Genomic DNA, 17,293 nt, shown 5'->3' with positions numbered 1-17,293 from the left:
AGATATGTCTTTCCTAGTAGTAAAGTCAGACTTTGTGCATAAGTTACAAAATGTCTACATTACAGCAGGTGCTATGCAAGATACTTAGTCCCTAACTGAGTAGATTTTATCAGAGTAAGAGTGATAGAGCAGAAATTTCAATAATTGTGATAAATGTAGTGATTGGAAAGTATTAGAGGTTATCAGAAGCTTCAGTTAAGGATTCCAGTCCATTTTGGAGGATTAGGCAGTGCTTCTCAGATGGTATAGTACCTACATACAGATTTGAAGGATGAGTAGAAATAACCCAGGTAAAGAAATAGAAAGAATGTTCCTGGTAAGAGGAACATCATGTGCAATGGCTGGATGTTAGAAAGCAGAGCATATTTAAAGGTACAGAAGGAGCCTCCTGAAATTAGAGCAGTTTTTTCAGAAGGAACTGATTAAAGATGTAGCTGGAGGCACAAAGGGAGAGTACTGATCATTTCAGGAATTCTGAACATTGTGCTTTCTATCCTCATAATAATAATGAATGAATGATAATGAAAGTCATGATGTTCTTCCTTGCTGCGATTTCAGCACAGCTCAGTGTTCCTGGTGGAGCAGTGCAGTTGAGTTTAGGCTAAACTCATCATAAGCTTTGACCAGGTTCTCATGACTGATGGTAAGCCTTATTGGAAGGAGAACCTGGATGTCAGCCATAGGAGAGAGATTTTGTTTTCTCTTCGTAGCAAGTAGTTCCCAGGGATTTTAGATCTTGATCTTGGACCCAAAGCACTTGATCTCCGACATGGAGATTGAGAGGTATTTATTTTTCATAAAGCTTACTTGCTTTGAGAAGTTTCTTCCTTTAATATGTTAAGATTGAACCCATGGGCTTTCAGCATTTTGACTAAAATATTCTACCTGTGTTCAAATTCAAGCTTTGGGAATCCATGAATTCAAACATATGAACTATTGCTGTGTATGGTAATAATAGCCTATATGTATATTTATTTAGCATTGTTCTCATACTTACGCATTGACATACTCAATCCTCACGGCTCTTGAGTAAGTTAATACATGTAATACACTGTGTAGGCATTGCTATTTACCTCTTTCAAAGAAGGAACGCAAGACTTTTAAAGATTACTTACTGTGCTGAAAGTATATAGCCAGTAAGTGACAGAGACTGGATCAAACCCCAAATGGATCTGGCCTCAGAAGCTTCTTTCTACTCTGATACAGAATCCTGTCTCATAAATTTGTAAGGAGACATTTTGCTTTGAAGAGAAAGCTATAATGTGTTACCAACAAAGAGATTTGATCTAGATACTGGGATTGTGTGTGGTATAAAATGTAAGGACTGCTATTGGAGGGGCACCTGGGTGGCTTAATCAGGTAAGCATCCAACTCTTGGTTGCAGCTCAGGTCATGATCTCATGGTTTGTGGGATCCAGCCCTGTGTTGGGCTCCATGCTTGAAATTCTTTCTCTCCCTCTCTCTCTCTCTCTGCCCCTCTCCCACTCACATGCATTCTCTCTCTCTCTCTCTCTCTCTCTCCCCCCCCTTTCTCTTTCCCTCTCTCTTTCTCAAAATAAATAGATAAACTTAAAAAAAAAAGAATGGTATTGGAATCTAGAAGTTATTCTTTCTTTGTAACCATTGGATCACGGGCAACACAGCCTATGGGCATTCTGTCTGCCTTCATCTAGGGGCTCTGTGGTTGTCTACTTGTCTGATTCACACACAGCACATGGCCCTGCAGCCTTGCTCATGCTTTGATTTTCTTTCCCCTATTTCTAGTATAAGTTTGACTACAACAGAAGATGAAACGAGAACTCAGGTTTTGAGCATCAAAAAAGTTACTGCTGAGGATCTCAAGCGCAACTATGTCTGTCATGCTAGAAATGCCAAAGGGGAGGTTGACAAACCAGCCAAGGTGAAACAGAAAGGTAATGGATGCACTCAGCAGATGAGTCTGTGAACTCCAAACGTAACATTGTGGTGAATAAGGAAAAAAAGAAAAATTGAGAAGACAGTGCTCCAGCACCTAGCACATCTGGCATATAGTAAGGAATCAGAGATGAATTGAAAAATCTTGAAAGAAAATATCCATCTATGTGAAGATACTCAAAATATTAATTCTTATACTCTTAGTAACTTAGTGCCCAAGTGTGGCTTAAAAAATCCATATGATTATTAAAAGGAGGTATAATTTTATATCAATACAGTCATGAAAAATGAAAAATAAAATATTTAAAACTACCAAATATAATAAAACTGGTAGAGTTACATTTTGTGGTGAATTGTAAAGACCCTTTTAGAAACCATTGATGGCAGAGTTCAAGGGTCATAAAAATGACCATATCATATGACTTAATACTTTTGGAATTTTTCCTGCACAAATAACAGAAAGAGAATTATGTACCCATCGCTATTCTTAGAAGCATTATCTATAATAATGAAACATTATAAATAGCAACCATCTAATTATATTCAAGTAGTTAAGTAAGATATAAAATATTTCTTCTCAAAAATATAATTTTAAAATGATCATTTTAAATATTATGTAACAGCATTCAAGCAGGTTTATAATATACCACTAGCCACAATTGCTAAAATGAAAATTAAACAATGACTTAAAATATGTAAAAGGATTTCTATGTTGCTATTACTAATTTCTTCTATAATAAATAAAAATGATAAAGCTCTTTTGTGTGAGCTGTTGCTACTGAAACAGAGTGTGTCTAAAATTATCTTTGGGTCTCTCACCTAACACAGAACCTCAGACAATTAATGCCTTCAAGAATGTTTTTCAGTGATCTAGAGAAAGATCATGATGATTCATCACATGTGCAGTCATGTCATTCAGAATCATCGCGGATTCTAGTCTCCTATAATATGTATACCAAAAGTAAAAAAACAACAAAAAAGAAGTTAATACATAATTCTTACATTTTGCAATGGGATTTAAACCTTTTTTTAAAGCTGATGCAAAAACAAATTTCACCTTAACATTCCATTACAATCTAGAAAGTAAAAAGCAAAGTCCTGGAGTATATATGGCACTTAAGTCTTAGTGGATTGGTTCTGGATAGTTCATTGCTTCAGCACCTCAGAAGCCAGTGTAAAACAACAAGACTCAACCAGATAATATAAGGCAGTTTCCCAAAGTTCGTTCCTAAGAACACTACTGGGACTCTTTCTAGTACTGCAATTCAATATTTGTACTCTAAACTCAGAGGGCCTGTGTTGGAATCCTGGTTTCTGAGCATCCTAACTCTGTAACCTTGCAAAAAATCACTTAACCTCTCTGACCTTCCATTTCTTTATATTTAAACTAGGCAGATGATACCACTCTCTTATAAGGTCGTTTAAAGCACTCAGCACAATTACTTGCTTTTATACAAATATATTAAATGCTCAACAAATGTTAAGTCTACTTATTTCCACAAAATTTTCACAGGTGTTATTTGACAAAGGCTTTTATAATACATAAAGTATCTTTAAACTCTAGATTAAACAAAATCAATCAAGTTACTTTAGTCAAGGGCCCCTGAGAGTCTTTCATGTGTTAACATTTGGTATGAATATCTGCAGGGAGTTGGAATATAGGAGGCAAATATATTTTTCAAATATATTTGACTTCAGATTCCTGGAGAATGGAGCATTTTGTGGGACTCGTTTTCTGAAGCAAGCATTTTGGGAAATAATTATAGGGGATAACATAAATTAATTACTTATTGTCAGAGAGGATTAAACAGTCAATTAAAATCATGTTTAGTCTAGGAATGATGCAGAAGTCGGCCTGCCAGAGGTACATGAATAGCTCCTGTCCACAGAAAGCCATGCTCTGAATGGTTATGTATGAATGGTATCAGGGATGTGAAAGGACAAGTATGTCCACTAGACTGGAAGATCTGTGCTGATATTACATCAGTATTACAGATAATCTAGTCTGGTCTGCGTACATCTCGTGGTACCAGAGGTGTGTGTTTGTTACTTGGCTTCTGTTCTGGACCAGGCAATGCTGCAATTCAGTGGTGATACCTGAGCTCATATTAATACATTATACATAAGGATCCTTCTGGATTCGTTGACAAAGCATTCTATGTCTTTCTTCAAAAAGATGACAGGAAGGGCTCCAAATAAGAATTTACTTGGGTAGGTCTTTGGACCTAATAGCTCTTTGGATGGCACAATTTCATCTAGTCGGTTACAGCAAAGTATTAAAGGAGACACAGCTAACGTAACCATGTTAAACATGCAGTTGTTTTATAGAGGAGACAGGTGGGAGCTAAGGCTAGATGTGTGTTGAACTTTATGAGAAACTGCCAAAACTATTTCCAAAGAGGTTGTACTATTTTATACTTCCACTAGCAATGAATATAAATTCCCATGTTCTACCTATATTCTTACCACCTTTTGAAGTTGTCAGAGTTTTCAATTTTAGCCATGCTAGTAAATGGGTACTGGTATCACACTATATTTTTTAATTTGCATTTCAGATACTAATGATGCTGAGCACTTATTTTTAAAGTCTTCCTTTTTAAAAAATGTTCTTACTTATTTTGAGAGAGAGAGAGCACTATACCTGTAAGCTGGGGAGGGACAGAGAGAGAGAGATAGGGAGGGAGGGAGAGAATCCCAATCAAGCTCCACACCGTAAGTGATGAAGTCAGAAACTGTTGTCTTCCTCCTTTTTTCTTTTCGAAGAGTTTACCTATTTCTGAAAACGGTATTTTTCTATAGATTTTAGTATTATCTTGTGAATTTCTATGTTAGAGCCTGCTGGGATTTGATTAGAATTGTATTAAATTTGTAAACCAATTTGGAGGGAATTGAAATCTTTACAGTATTGACATTTCCAATCCATGAACATTATGTGCCTTTCAATTTATTTAGTTATCATTGGTTTTTCTCAGCTTTTTTTTAATTTTTGGTTTTATGTGTACAGGTCTTACACACATGTTAAATTTACCCCTAAATGTTTTGTGTTGCTATTGTAATGGTATTTTGAAAATTTCACTTTTCAGTTGCTCATTGATAGGAAATAGAAATGAATGAGTTCATTGATTTTTATGTATTGATCTTGGTATTCTGACTTCCAAATTCACTGATTAAATAGGGTTTCTGTTTATTTTGTTTTTTAGGTTCCTTAGCATTTTCTATACACTTGATCATGTTTACAAGATATAAACATACTTTTACTCCTTCCTTCCCAAACTTTATGCCTTTGACTTGTTTCTTCCTCTGTCACTCTCTTGCACCTCCAGTACCATGAACAGTAGAAGTTATCAGAGTGACCATACTTGGCATTTTTCTTAGAGGACATGCATTCAGTTTTTATGTGTTAAATATGATGTTATTTATAGGTGTTTTTTTTGTAGCTGGCTTTTATCTGTGTGAGAGAGTAATCTTCTATATCTATATAATGAGTATCTATTGAAATTTAACAAATTCTTGGTGTGGTTTTATTTGAATGCATCTTAGGGTTCTTTAAACTCCTTGGTTCCGCGGCGCCTGTGTGGCTCAGTCATTTAAGTGTCCGACTTTGGCTCAGGTCATGATCTTGCAGTTCTTGAGTTTGAGCCCCATGTTGGGCTCTGTGCTGACAGCTCATAGCCTGTAGCCTGCTTGAGATTCTATGTCTGTCTTTCTCTCTCTCTGCCCCTCCCCGCTCACATTCTCCCTCTCTCTCTCTCTCTCTCCCTCTCCTCTCTCTCTCTCTGAAAGATAAACATTTAAAAAATTTTTCTAAACTTCTTGGTTCTGTAAGTTTATGTTTTTAATTTAATTTGAAAAATTTAGGCATTATTTCTTTAAATATGTTTTGCTCACTTTTTCATTCATTCATTCTTTCCTTTTCTTCTAATAGCTCTGTTAAATTTAGTATAGACCACTTGGGGTTGTCCCACAGATGACTGAGATTCTCATTTTTATTTTATCCTTTCTTGTGTTTCAATTTGGGTAGTTTCTAGTTTCCACTAATCATTTATTTTTTGATGTTTAATCTGAAGAATTTTAAATTTCAGAATTGTATTTTTCAGTGTTTGGATTTCCATTTCTCCATAAAAATACCCCTATTGATATTTTTTAGTTGTTCTTTTTTTTTTTTTTTTCTTCCAAGATCTTATTTAAGTTTAAGTGAGTTAATATACAGTGTAGTATTGGTTTCAGGAGAGGAATTTAGTGATTCATCACCTACATACAACACTCAGTGCTCACCCCAACAAGTGCCCTTCTTAATACCCATCACCCATTTAGCCCATCCCCCACCCACCTCCCCTCTAGTAACCTTCAGTTTGTTCTCTGTATTGAAGAATCTCTTAGGGTTTGCCTCCTTGTTTGTTTTTCTATTTCTCCTTCCTTTCCCCTACATTCATCTGTTTTGTCATCTTTTTTTTAATTCAACAGGAATATTGATAATACTCATTTTAGGTGCTAATTTGCTAATTCCATCGTATTTGTCAATTTTGATTCTGTTTCTTTTTTTATTGGCTGATTTTTCTTGTGATTATGGGTCTTTTCTTGCTTTTTGTTCTTTTGTTTTTTAATCATATGCTAGCCGTTATGTATGCCGCATCATTGAGTGTCTGAGTTTTTAAAGTGAGTGTTGTCTTTTTTCTCACAGGTAGTTAATTTACTTGTCTGACAGCTTTTTTTTTTTTTTTTTTTTAAGAGTCCTCCTTATCTTTGCAGGACCTTACATATGAAAAAAATAGCCTTTTCTTTAAGGCCAGATTGGATTTATCTAGACTGGGGTCTCTGCTTAACACATGGGGAGCTACCCAAAGCTTCTTCACTCCAGTCTTAAGTGCCCCAGTCCTGCATGCGCACCTACAGTTGTTCAATTCCCAGTTTCCTAGCAGTTGTCCCCTTCCTGGTAGCTTTTCTTTCACTAGTAACTGTTCTTTGCCTGATCTTGTGAAGTGTCATCGACCAATGCAAAGCTTTATATTTTTCCAAAAACTTGAGGTCACCCCTTGCAGATTTATAGAGCTCTTTTTCTACACAGTTTTCTTCCCTCTTTGCCCAGGCTTGTAAATTCACCCTAAGTCAGTAGTTCTGAATTCTGATTTCTGTCTCCTTAGCTCACTGTGATGACTGTACTTCTTTTTGGTTTTCCCCTTTCTATGCCACAGTCTAAAAGTGCCTTCAGGCAAAAAACTAGGGTGATGGTGGGGCTCAACATTGTTGTGTCCTTTCTCCCACAGATCACACACAGATCATCTGCCACTTATCCACCTTAGAAAAAACTGTCATTGTAAATATTATGGAGAGGAGGCTATCCCAGTGTCAATTGCTTCTCTAAGGCCAAATGCACAAATTTTACCACACTATGGTAGTCAAACAAAGCAGGTCTGCAAGTTAATTCAGTTATACGTCTCTGGTTTACTATCATATAGACAAAGCATTCTAATAGTTTGTAATTCAGGGAAATTGTCATTACATGGTTCCCAAAATTGTCAAGAAGTCTCAGCAGTTTAGCAAAGAACACACAGGTTCTGTGGCAGGGAATACCTGGGAGTCCGAGAAGCTATTGGGCTGGGAGACTCAGTGGATAGTAAGGCCCCAACTAATAAAGTTAAAAATAATAAGTTAGGTTTCCAAGGAGAAACAAAATTGTAGATCAAGAGCTTGAAACAGGGTAAAAGACTGGAGCTAAAGTCCTGGATTAGTTTAACTCAGGGCGGTAGCTGGAAATGTGAACTTTGGAACCTGTTATTACTGTAGAACTGCAAAAGGAGTGGAGGGAATTCTGATTCAGGGAGTTACAGCAGAGCAAGTGGCTAAATTTGGCGATATCCTAAATCAATTATAAGTGAGATCAAAGAGAGACGCGGTTTAGAAGTCCAGTTTGGTCAAATTGCATCACTCTTTCCTGATTGGAAACCCTTTTGTCTGGGATTGCATCACAGTAAAATCTTTATGCCAAAACATCAGAGGTCCAGCTGGGGCAGACAGAAAATGTGGGCTGAGGGTCACCCTTTCCCTGCAAGCCAGCAAAGCTTTATAGGAAAGCTTTTTAGAACATTTCCTGCATGTGGTTTAAGCTACTTAGAAATTCAGCCCTGTGGATTATTTATCTTAAGAGTTCAATTAGTTAAATAGCATTAGGAACTTCTTGATATCATCAATATGGCCCCACAAAATGCGATCTATAAATATGACACATGTAATTCAATGACCCAAAACCAAATTAAAAATCCCCACAAAAAATGAAAGAAAGAAAAGAAGCAGTAGTAAAATAAATGTGGCAGAGGGAAATTCATGAAGGTAATTGACCTCTTGATCATTAGGCAAGATATCTATTGATATACATAAATATATATTTCTTAATCCATTTCAGGTAAGTGCATTCACTGACCTCTTTTTTTTCACAATTACAAAATGTCCAGCCAGAGGAGCAAGAATAACTGAGCAAATAATGAAGATGACAATGGGAATTACCCCAGTGTGCTGTTAACATAACGTGTGCTCAGAAATACCAAGGACACAGCAATTTTCATGCCAGCTACCCAAATTGATCTTAGCAAATGCTCAACAACTGCACCGACATAGCTTTTGACATTTGATGATGGAGTTTTCTTATTTTAAACATCATTATTCATGGAATGAGAACAAGAATAACTGGTAATAATTCTGCACTGCGGAGTTCCATACTATCTCTGAGATAGGATAAGCATCCCAAGTTTAGGATAATGAACTTAAAACTCTAAGATCTGCCCTTTAATTAGAGAACTTCAGGCTCAGCTCCAGGCTGCTTACCATTTCCCCAGTAGGATAGATACCTGTTTTAAAAGGGATTTTTCCACTAGTATATGATCAATAATTAAACTTCATGGCAGAGCTCTCCAAAGATCTCTGGACTTTGGAATCAGGGAGCCTAGATAACAGTCCCAGATTTGAACAAAATTCCTCTGTGCCTCACCTTGGCAAGCACTTAACACGATGTTCAGGCGATCAAAGAAGCCTTTTCTCACTACCTGGCCTGATACACCTCTCCTGCCCAGCCCAGCCTCTCGGTCACCTCTGTCACATTACCCTGGTTTATTTCCTTTATAGCACTGATCACTACCTAACATTAGTTGTCTTATTATTTATTTCCTTGCATTAGAATGTTAACTCTAAGAAGGCAGAAATCCTTTTGGTCTTATCCACCGTCGTGTCTGCAACAGCATCTGGCAAATAATAGATGGTAATAAGTAATTGTCAAGTCAACTAATACACAATTTAAGCCACTTGTGCTTCAGATCCAACTATTCTATTCCCTCTTCAAACACTTAGGCTTCATTATCACAAGCTAATAAGGCAACCAAATGAAGTTGCTGATATTGGAGGACTAGATTTCTTTTAAATATCCCAGAAGTATATGGTGTTATATCAGGAAATGTTCATTGGGATCCTCTGTGTTCTAGGGATAGGATGGATGAAGAAGACATCGTCTTTACCTAGAAGACAACAAAAGTATAGTTTAGTGGGAAGCAAGAGAGAGTAGAGAAGCAAGCCTGTAGACAAATTAAAATATAACACAAATGCTCTAATACAATTACAAACATTGAGAAGAGTTGAAATTGCTGCCAGGCAGATGTCAGGTGCAAGACGAGTTTTATTCTAGGAAAGCCTATACGAAATAATGACATTGGAGCATGGGCTTGAAAACTAAAGAAAGAGAAAGGATTATTCTCGCCAGAAGTCCCAGCATGAGCAAAGACATAGAGCTAAATCTTCCTGATGTTTTTGAAGAAAAGGCCATGGTAAATGAGACGAGTGGCTGGTGGTTTCATCATAAGAGACCTTGTTTACAGGGCTGAATTAATACGTATCTAGTTTCTAGGAAGTCAGGAATCATCTTATTCTATTTCTGATAATTCCAAAGAAACTGCTAAAATGCCTATCATATAAAAGTAAGCGGATTAGGTGGGAATCTGTCCATGCCTGGATATTACAAGTTAATCTTCAGAATGTGTATCCTAGAACTATAAACCTGAGAGATACTTTCAAAGCCAAGCATACTTAGCATTTGCTAGATTCCTCTGTTTCTGCCCAGTGAAAATAAGATTTTTGAGGCTTTTTTCTGAATTTATAGGAAAGGTAATTAAATTTCTTCCAAATGGCACTGAAAAGAAAATGGAATTAAGACTAATGGAAACACATTAAGATTTTCACTCAATCCAACTGCTCCTCCAACAATTAAAATTCTATCAGTTTCATGGTCTGTCTAGGTAGTAATAAGGAGTCCATCCCCAAAATGGACAAATGGAAGATGGAATCACACTTTTCAAAAATATTTTTAAGGAGATTCACTTATCAGATTGTGCACTGAATGAGATGACCTTCTAAATCCTGCCCAATGCTAAAATGAATACAATATACCCTTTATATGCCATTAATGTGTATTAATTTATGTAACATCAAAGTCCCCTCAAGTCATCTAATGGTTAAGAACGCCTGTGTCAGTTGCTGGAAACAAAAAGAGAACTATGACACAGTCTGGCATTAAAACCTAGTGCTTAATCTCTATCACGTTATCTCTGCTTGTTCACACATACAAGTCAGGAGCATGGCCCAGCTGCTTAGCTTACCCAACTATTTGCAGGATGACAGGCCAGCGTGATTACCACGTAAAAATCAATTGTTTCTCTGTTGTTCACTCCATTGATAGCTCCAAGATACACAGTGGAATTAGCATGTGGTTTTGGAGCCACAGTGCTGCTGGTAGTGATCCTCATTGTTGTTTACCACGTTTACTGGCTGGAGATGGTCTTATTTTACCGGGCTCATTTTGGAACAGATGAAACCATTTTAGGTGAGTAATGAACGTTAGATGTAAATACCTTCAACTGTCCTTTTCAGAAAGCATGTTGACTTGATAAAAGCTAGAATAACTGGGAGATTTAATCTAACTATCTTTTGTTTCGGCCCTTACTATTGAAAATCTTTCTAATGTATATTATTTTGCTTCCTTGGCTCAATATGTGTTTAGTCTAGGTTAGCCTGTCCAAATAGAAATATAATGCAAGCCACATATGTAATTTAATATTTTCTAGCAGTCACAGTAGGAAAAGTAAAAAGAAAGTGAAAATTATTTTAATAATATACTTTATTTAACCCAATATACTCAAAATACTATTATTTTAGCATATAATTAATATTTAAAAGCTGATGGTGATATTTTAATCTTATTTTTTGTGGTCAAAATGTCAAAATTTGGCATGCGTTGTGTTTTAAATTTTACAGCATATCCCAGTTCAGACCAGTTGCATTTCAAGCGTCCGGTAGCTACGTGTAGCTGTGTCTCCTATAACTGGACAGTGTAGGTCCACTCTTTGTACTTAAAGGTGGTCCATGCACCAGCAACATCAGCATCACATGGGAGCCTGATAAAAGGAGGCTATTAAGCTAACCCCTATTCTGAGTCAGGATCTACATTTTAACAATATTCCCAAATGATTCAGGTGCACATTAAAGTCTTAGAAGCACTGCACTAGTGCACATTTGCCTGGTGACAGGCATGGAACAATGAAACATAGTGATTCTTAGACTCATCCCATGAAGATTTTCATTCGGTAGGTTTGTGGAAGAGACACAGAACCTGTATTTTTACTGAGAGGTGATGTTTATAATCAGGCAACTTTGGGAAAGATGGGTTTATTGAATCTAAGTATATATATATATATATATATATATATATACACACACACACATATATGTACATATATGTATATATATATTTCAATATTTATTTATTTTTGAGGTGGGGAGGAGAGGGCAATGAGAGAGAGAGAGAGAGAGAGAGAGAGAGGTTGAGAGAGAATTCCAAGCGGGCTCTGTGCTGACAGAGGGGCTTGAACTCACGAACGATGAGATCATGACCTGAGCCGAGATCAAGAGTCGGATGTTTAACCAACTGAGCCACCCAGGTGCCCCAAATCAAAGTATATTTTTAATTGTGGTTATTTTCATGTATAAATAATTTAGATAGTTTCTGAAAGTTTTGCTCAATTTATAATTCTAATATATCAGTGAGTGACAAACTAGGACAGGAACTGTAAATTTTCTGTATGGTATTCATTGCCAGTATCTATGATTGACTATTTGCCTCCTGATTGTGTTAATTCATTGTCAAATGAGCCAAATCTCATTTATTCTCCACTATAAAAACTAAACTTAGTGATATGAGAGTAGTATACACATCAGACAAAATTTGTAATTACACCTTAAAATAGTCATTTTGCCTGGAGACCTGTCACAGGTGGGAAATCACATGAAATCTGTCAGATAATTCATACAGTAAAAAAAAAAAAAAAGGAAAAATGTCTAGTATGCAAAAGTTTGATTCAAGAAAAAAAATGCAATACTACTGAGAAACTCTTCTAATTTATATTCGATCTCTCTTCCTTTTGCCAGATGGGAAAGAATATGATATTTATGTATCTTACGCAAGGAATGCTGAGGAAGAAGAGTTTGTGTTACTGACCCTCCGTGGAGTTTTGGAGAATGAATTTGGATACAAGCTGTGCATCTTTGACCGTGACAGTCTGCCTGGGGGAAGTAGGTATCTCACATGAGTACAAGTGATGCCACCCTCTGAATGGCAAAGGGAACCCTTAGTTTGGGGTCAGGTGTGAGAGTCATGGCAGAGCTCTATGTTGGCATCTTTGGATATTTAACATCCAATTGTTTGATGTAATAGATAGAGACTTCTTTAGGAATAAAATTACATTGTGAGTTGTAGATTATTCAAGTGCCATTTATGGTTGTAAAATAGTTCCTCTTGTAAGTTTTAAGAACTCAGTGTCAGAAAAGTGTGGAGGCACAGTGGATTAGAACTCTATTAAATACCTCAGTTTTAAATGCTCTGCTTACACACGTTTAGATATGTAGAAGGTTTAAGCAAATCTGCATTAGTTTCCCTAGAATGTTTTTTTTTTTTGTTTTTTGTTTTTTGTTTTTTGTTTTTACAAACACTGAGTTTAAACAACATTTTTACAAAGGCTGAGGTGTACTTGATTTTACTAACAATGAGTTTGTGAAAAGAGTGCACGGAATCTCTCTTTATAGTACTCACTCATAATAATCAGAATATTTTCTCTGTGGTATTTGCTAATTTCCTTTTCTTCACTTTTGCTTTCTAGCAAGCCAATGCTATTCATATTCCCCTTTTTCTTAGGTCTGTTTCTTCCTTTCTATCAGCTTATACATTTGAGATGTAATTTAAAATTTTACAAAGGCCAGTATATTCTAGTAGTTAAAAAAAAAAAGAAACTTGAATTGCTGAATGCTTTCAAGGAAAAGTACATCCCTAATTTTCAGATCCACCCAGTAACATACAAAGTGACAGTCCATTTGAGTCTGTTTTAATAAATACATAATAGCATTCCTAAACCCTCCGTTAAACTTTGTACTGTTGCAATGCATGTAATGTGTCTGATCTTCAGTACAACAAACTGATTTTCCTCCCCTAAAATCCTGTTTATGTTAGCCATTTGAGATGTTTTTGAAACTATTATATGGATAATGGAGATATAAAGTAGACTTAAATGTTTACGCTCATCTTGCATTAGCCGGACCACTTACTTTATCTCCTGCCATCACCTAGAAGTCCATCATGCTTGTGTTCTGCAGCTGATGTGTCTCTCAGGATCATTTTGCCAGGAAATGATGACTCGACTGAATAGCTAAAGGACAAATTCCACTCATTTTAAGACTTAAAGTCCTAAATCACTTATTCATCCATTTATTCATTCATTCTGCCATTCAACAAATACTGATCACTTGGTGAAAAGTTATATAGAGGTATACAGTATAACAATGGCCCGCCAGTAGGGGTTGACAATCCTTTGAAGGATTCAAATTCCACAGTTATTCTTGCATCTTGCTTTGATGGTGGGTCCTTGTGAGCCACGTCCTCTCTGCCACTCTTCTTCCTCTTTGCCTCTGGGTCTCTTTCCATGCGTATACATGGCCTGCCTCCAGCAATACTGCCTCAAGTACATAATTACTTATTCCTCAATTCTCCTCCAGACTGCACATGGAATTTTAATTGCAGGTATTTCCCCTTGGCCTCTGTACCTGTTGAAGGTGAAGGGGCAAAACGACTACTTAGGGGAGTATCGTAAGCCATGAAATAGCTTCCCACAACACTCGTGTATTCCCTGGACTTGGCTCCTATTTAAACTCCAGGTAAAGGATTATACAATCCTAGATAAACAGCCTTGAGGAGATGGATTATTCCCAAGAATTTAGTGACAGGAACTAATCAGAGCCCTTGATAACAGAATAGAATTACACTGAATTTCCATTTTCCCTGTTTCCTCTTCTTTTCTGACCTGAAGAAAGTATTTGCCTGCTAGTGAAGGCAGACACATTAGCTAGCAGCTGCTGAAACACACGGTTTCATAGTAATGATAGGAGTTTAAGGAGAAAGATCCAGGGACTAATTTAGACTCCAGAGCAGTGAGCAGAATAGAAGGCTGAGCTGAGAATGTGATGCCAGCCAAAATGCCATTCAGTTAGCTAGACTTTTTAAAGTTCCTATTCTAAGGACATAGACCAGTCTGAGTCAGGCAGGAGTCTGGCAACAGAGAGGGACTTTCAGAAAATGAACGTTCCTACTCTTGCTTTCCTGTGTTGGTGAGAAATGAATTTCCATGACTTTGTCTATGATGATTATCTTTTCAAACACCCACTGGCTTTAGAGAGAAGCCACATGGGGTATCGTTGGGGAGAAAGGGCTCAGGAGCTGATTTGACAGGGCTCAGGAGCTGATTTGACTGGGCTGCAGCATGCCACATGGTTTGAAGAAATCGATTTCTGTACAATTCATCTATTTCTCATAAAGCTTTTGAAGACCAAGGTCACAGAAGTATACTTGGCTTCATGCCTGTTAAGAATTCTTTTTTGGGGCGGAATATATGCATGTCGTTTTCAGTACCTTGGAGGAGTGTGGCATTTATTGGACAGAGTGAGTGGATCTAAGGATTAAGTTGTCGCAAATGTTCTTGGTAAAAGTTTCACCTCAACTCCCAGGCTGTTACCCCAAGATCCCTACACTTGCTCCCCAAGCCCCAGGCTTTGGGGAATTCTTGGCCAACACTAATCCCCATGGTGTTTTCTTTCTCAGTTGTCACAGATGAGACCTTGAGCTTCATTCAGAAAAGCAGACGCCTCCTGGTTGTCCTAAGCCCCAACTACGTGCTCCAGGGAACCCAAGCCCTCCTGGAGCTCAAGGCTGGCCTAGAAAACATGGCCTCTCGGGGCAACATCAACGTCATTTTAGTACAGTACAAAGCGGTGAAGGAGACGAAGGTGAAAGAGCTGAAGAGGGCTAAGACGGTGCTCACGGTCATTAAATGGAAAGGGGAGAAATCCAAGTATCCACAGGGCAGGTTCTGGAAGCAGCTGCAGGTGGCCATGCCAGTGAAGAAAAGCTCCAGGTGGTCTAGAAGTGGCGAGCAGGGTCTCTCCTATGCATCCTTGAAAAATGTATGAAAGGGACAATAACGAAATGGGTAAAAAGAACCAAGGGCACTCCAGGAAGGAAGACAGTCCCCTTTCTTTGTTCCCAACGTATTGTTTCACAGACAGAAAACAATTCTGTCCAAGCCTCCCCGGAGGGATAAATTCAGGGTGACTATGACTGGTCGTGGTGCTTCCTCAGGCAATACTAATGTCTGATGGCATGCAACATGCAAATGTTCTTTGCAGGCAAAGACTTAGTTGATGCGAATTTCCCCTCTCTGCCTCCTCCGTCCCTGTTCCACGTCTCCCATTCCCTTTCTCACTCATGTTTTATCACCTTAACGTTGTGGAGCAGCCTTTGGCTGTGGATTTCGAGACCCCTTAAAGATAACTCAGCTGTTAACAAGGTCATTGCGAGTTTCCAAGTACTTTTCATTTTTACTCATCAGTTAAAAAGAGAATGAAGGCCCACATTTGTTTTAGCTGAGGACAAGGAGCTCTTCGGCTCATTGTGTTGTGCAGCGTGCCCTCAAGGCCAGACGGGCACCCCTTTAGGACTATACAGAGCAGCAGCGTAACTGAAAGTGTTCCTTATGATGGTTTTAAAGGGCTCACCTGTGGTTTCTACTACATTCCTTGTGTCCTCCTTCTCAGGTCATTGATGTCCTATTTGTCAACTTGAAAAATATACCATACGTTTTTTTTGTTTGTTTTTTGTTTTTTATTTCAGTAAACTCCTGGATAACTGTAGGTCGACCCATATTTGTCACTCCATCTCCCCTGCCTATGGTACCTCCTATCAACCATTTAGAGTTTGCAGGTGGCCCCACCCTTGGCTTAGTCTGACAGGAAGCTTCTCCTAATGGTGCTAATAGAGAGTGAAATAACAGCAAAATGCTTTTAGGGCATTTACTGGCTTGTGAGAAAAGCACAGAACAGGGTGTTCAGCAATTTGTCTTTTAATCTCAGCCTTGCTAATGTGAATATTAGGAAAGTGATTTCTCCTCACTCGCTTCTGTCTCCCATTGTAAAATGTGGACGTTAGACTCAGTGACCTTGAGAGTTGCTTTTAACATTAATATTCTAAGAGAATTAACTGGACCACCCAGTATTTTCGATATTTTATTCACTAGTACAGTTAATACATTCATGCTAAACAAGTCAGTGTCTTCCATGAAACTTGTTTTTTTATTTTAAATAAAATTGTACTGTTACTAGGACTTGGAAAAGTGAAAACTAAGTCCAGAGTTTACAGAGTGGTGAATATACACACACACATACACACACACACACACATGCACAAACACATGAGTTATAAATGTATGTATATCTACATTGTATATATATATATATATATACACATGGATTATATATGTGTATATATGTATGTATATATGTGTGTGTATACGTATGTATATATATGTGTATATATATATATATGCACACACATGTGTACACAAGCATGTGACTTTAAATAGCTATTGACACAATATTACAAACCACTGGAACTCTTGTCCAGTTTTTAAATTATGTTTTTACTGTAGTGCTTTTGTATCATGGTTTTCTGTACATCATTTGTAAATTCATAGCTCACAGAGTAGTAGTTGTTGTTAGTTCTTGCCTTCCCTAAATTAGTATAAATAACTTACTGCTGCTACATTTGGTATGGGTGCAGTGGAATCTGTTAGGCACAGAGCTTCTATGGTCACTGCTAGGCAGTGACCAGACTTCTGGAATTAACTGATCATCTACTTTGTCATAAGTACATACACATACTTAGAGACTAGGCTGTGGTAATCTCAGCATTCAGCTATTGGGGAGATAAATCTCTACTTGGCCTGTTGGGTAATAGAGAAAAGGAAAA

At 37.4% G+C, this 17,293-nt stretch overlaps 1 protein-coding gene across 2 annotated transcripts in view; it reads left to right on the top strand.

Annotated features, from left to right (window-relative positions):
• LOC122230069 (interleukin 1 receptor accessory protein) overlaps positions 1 to 16,751 on the top strand; it is a 125,160-nt gene extending 108,409 nt beyond the window's left edge. For both annotated transcript variants that reach the window (XM_042955736.1, XM_042955737.1), the window contains 4 exons: positions 1,765 to 1,913; positions 10,631 to 10,774; positions 12,376 to 12,519; positions 15,092 to 16,751. In XM_042955736.1, coding sequence (XP_042811670.1) covers positions 1,765 to 1,913; positions 10,631 to 10,774; positions 12,376 to 12,519; positions 15,092 to 15,459 — 805 coding nt within the window. In that variant the 3' untranslated portion in view covers positions 15,460 to 16,751. The remainder of the gene's footprint in view (positions 1 to 1,764; positions 1,914 to 10,630; positions 10,775 to 12,375; positions 12,520 to 15,091) is intronic.
• The last annotated feature ends 542 nt before the right edge of the window (positions 16,752 to 17,293 follow it).

Source organism: Panthera leo, chromosome C2, assembly GCF_018350215.1.
Source record: "Panthera leo isolate Ple1 chromosome C2, P.leo_Ple1_pat1.1, whole genome shotgun sequence".
In the NCBI taxonomy this organism is placed as follows: Eukaryota; Metazoa; Chordata; class Mammalia; order Carnivora; family Felidae; genus Panthera; species Panthera leo.
This window is presented reverse-complemented; position numbering and strand designations above follow the sequence as displayed.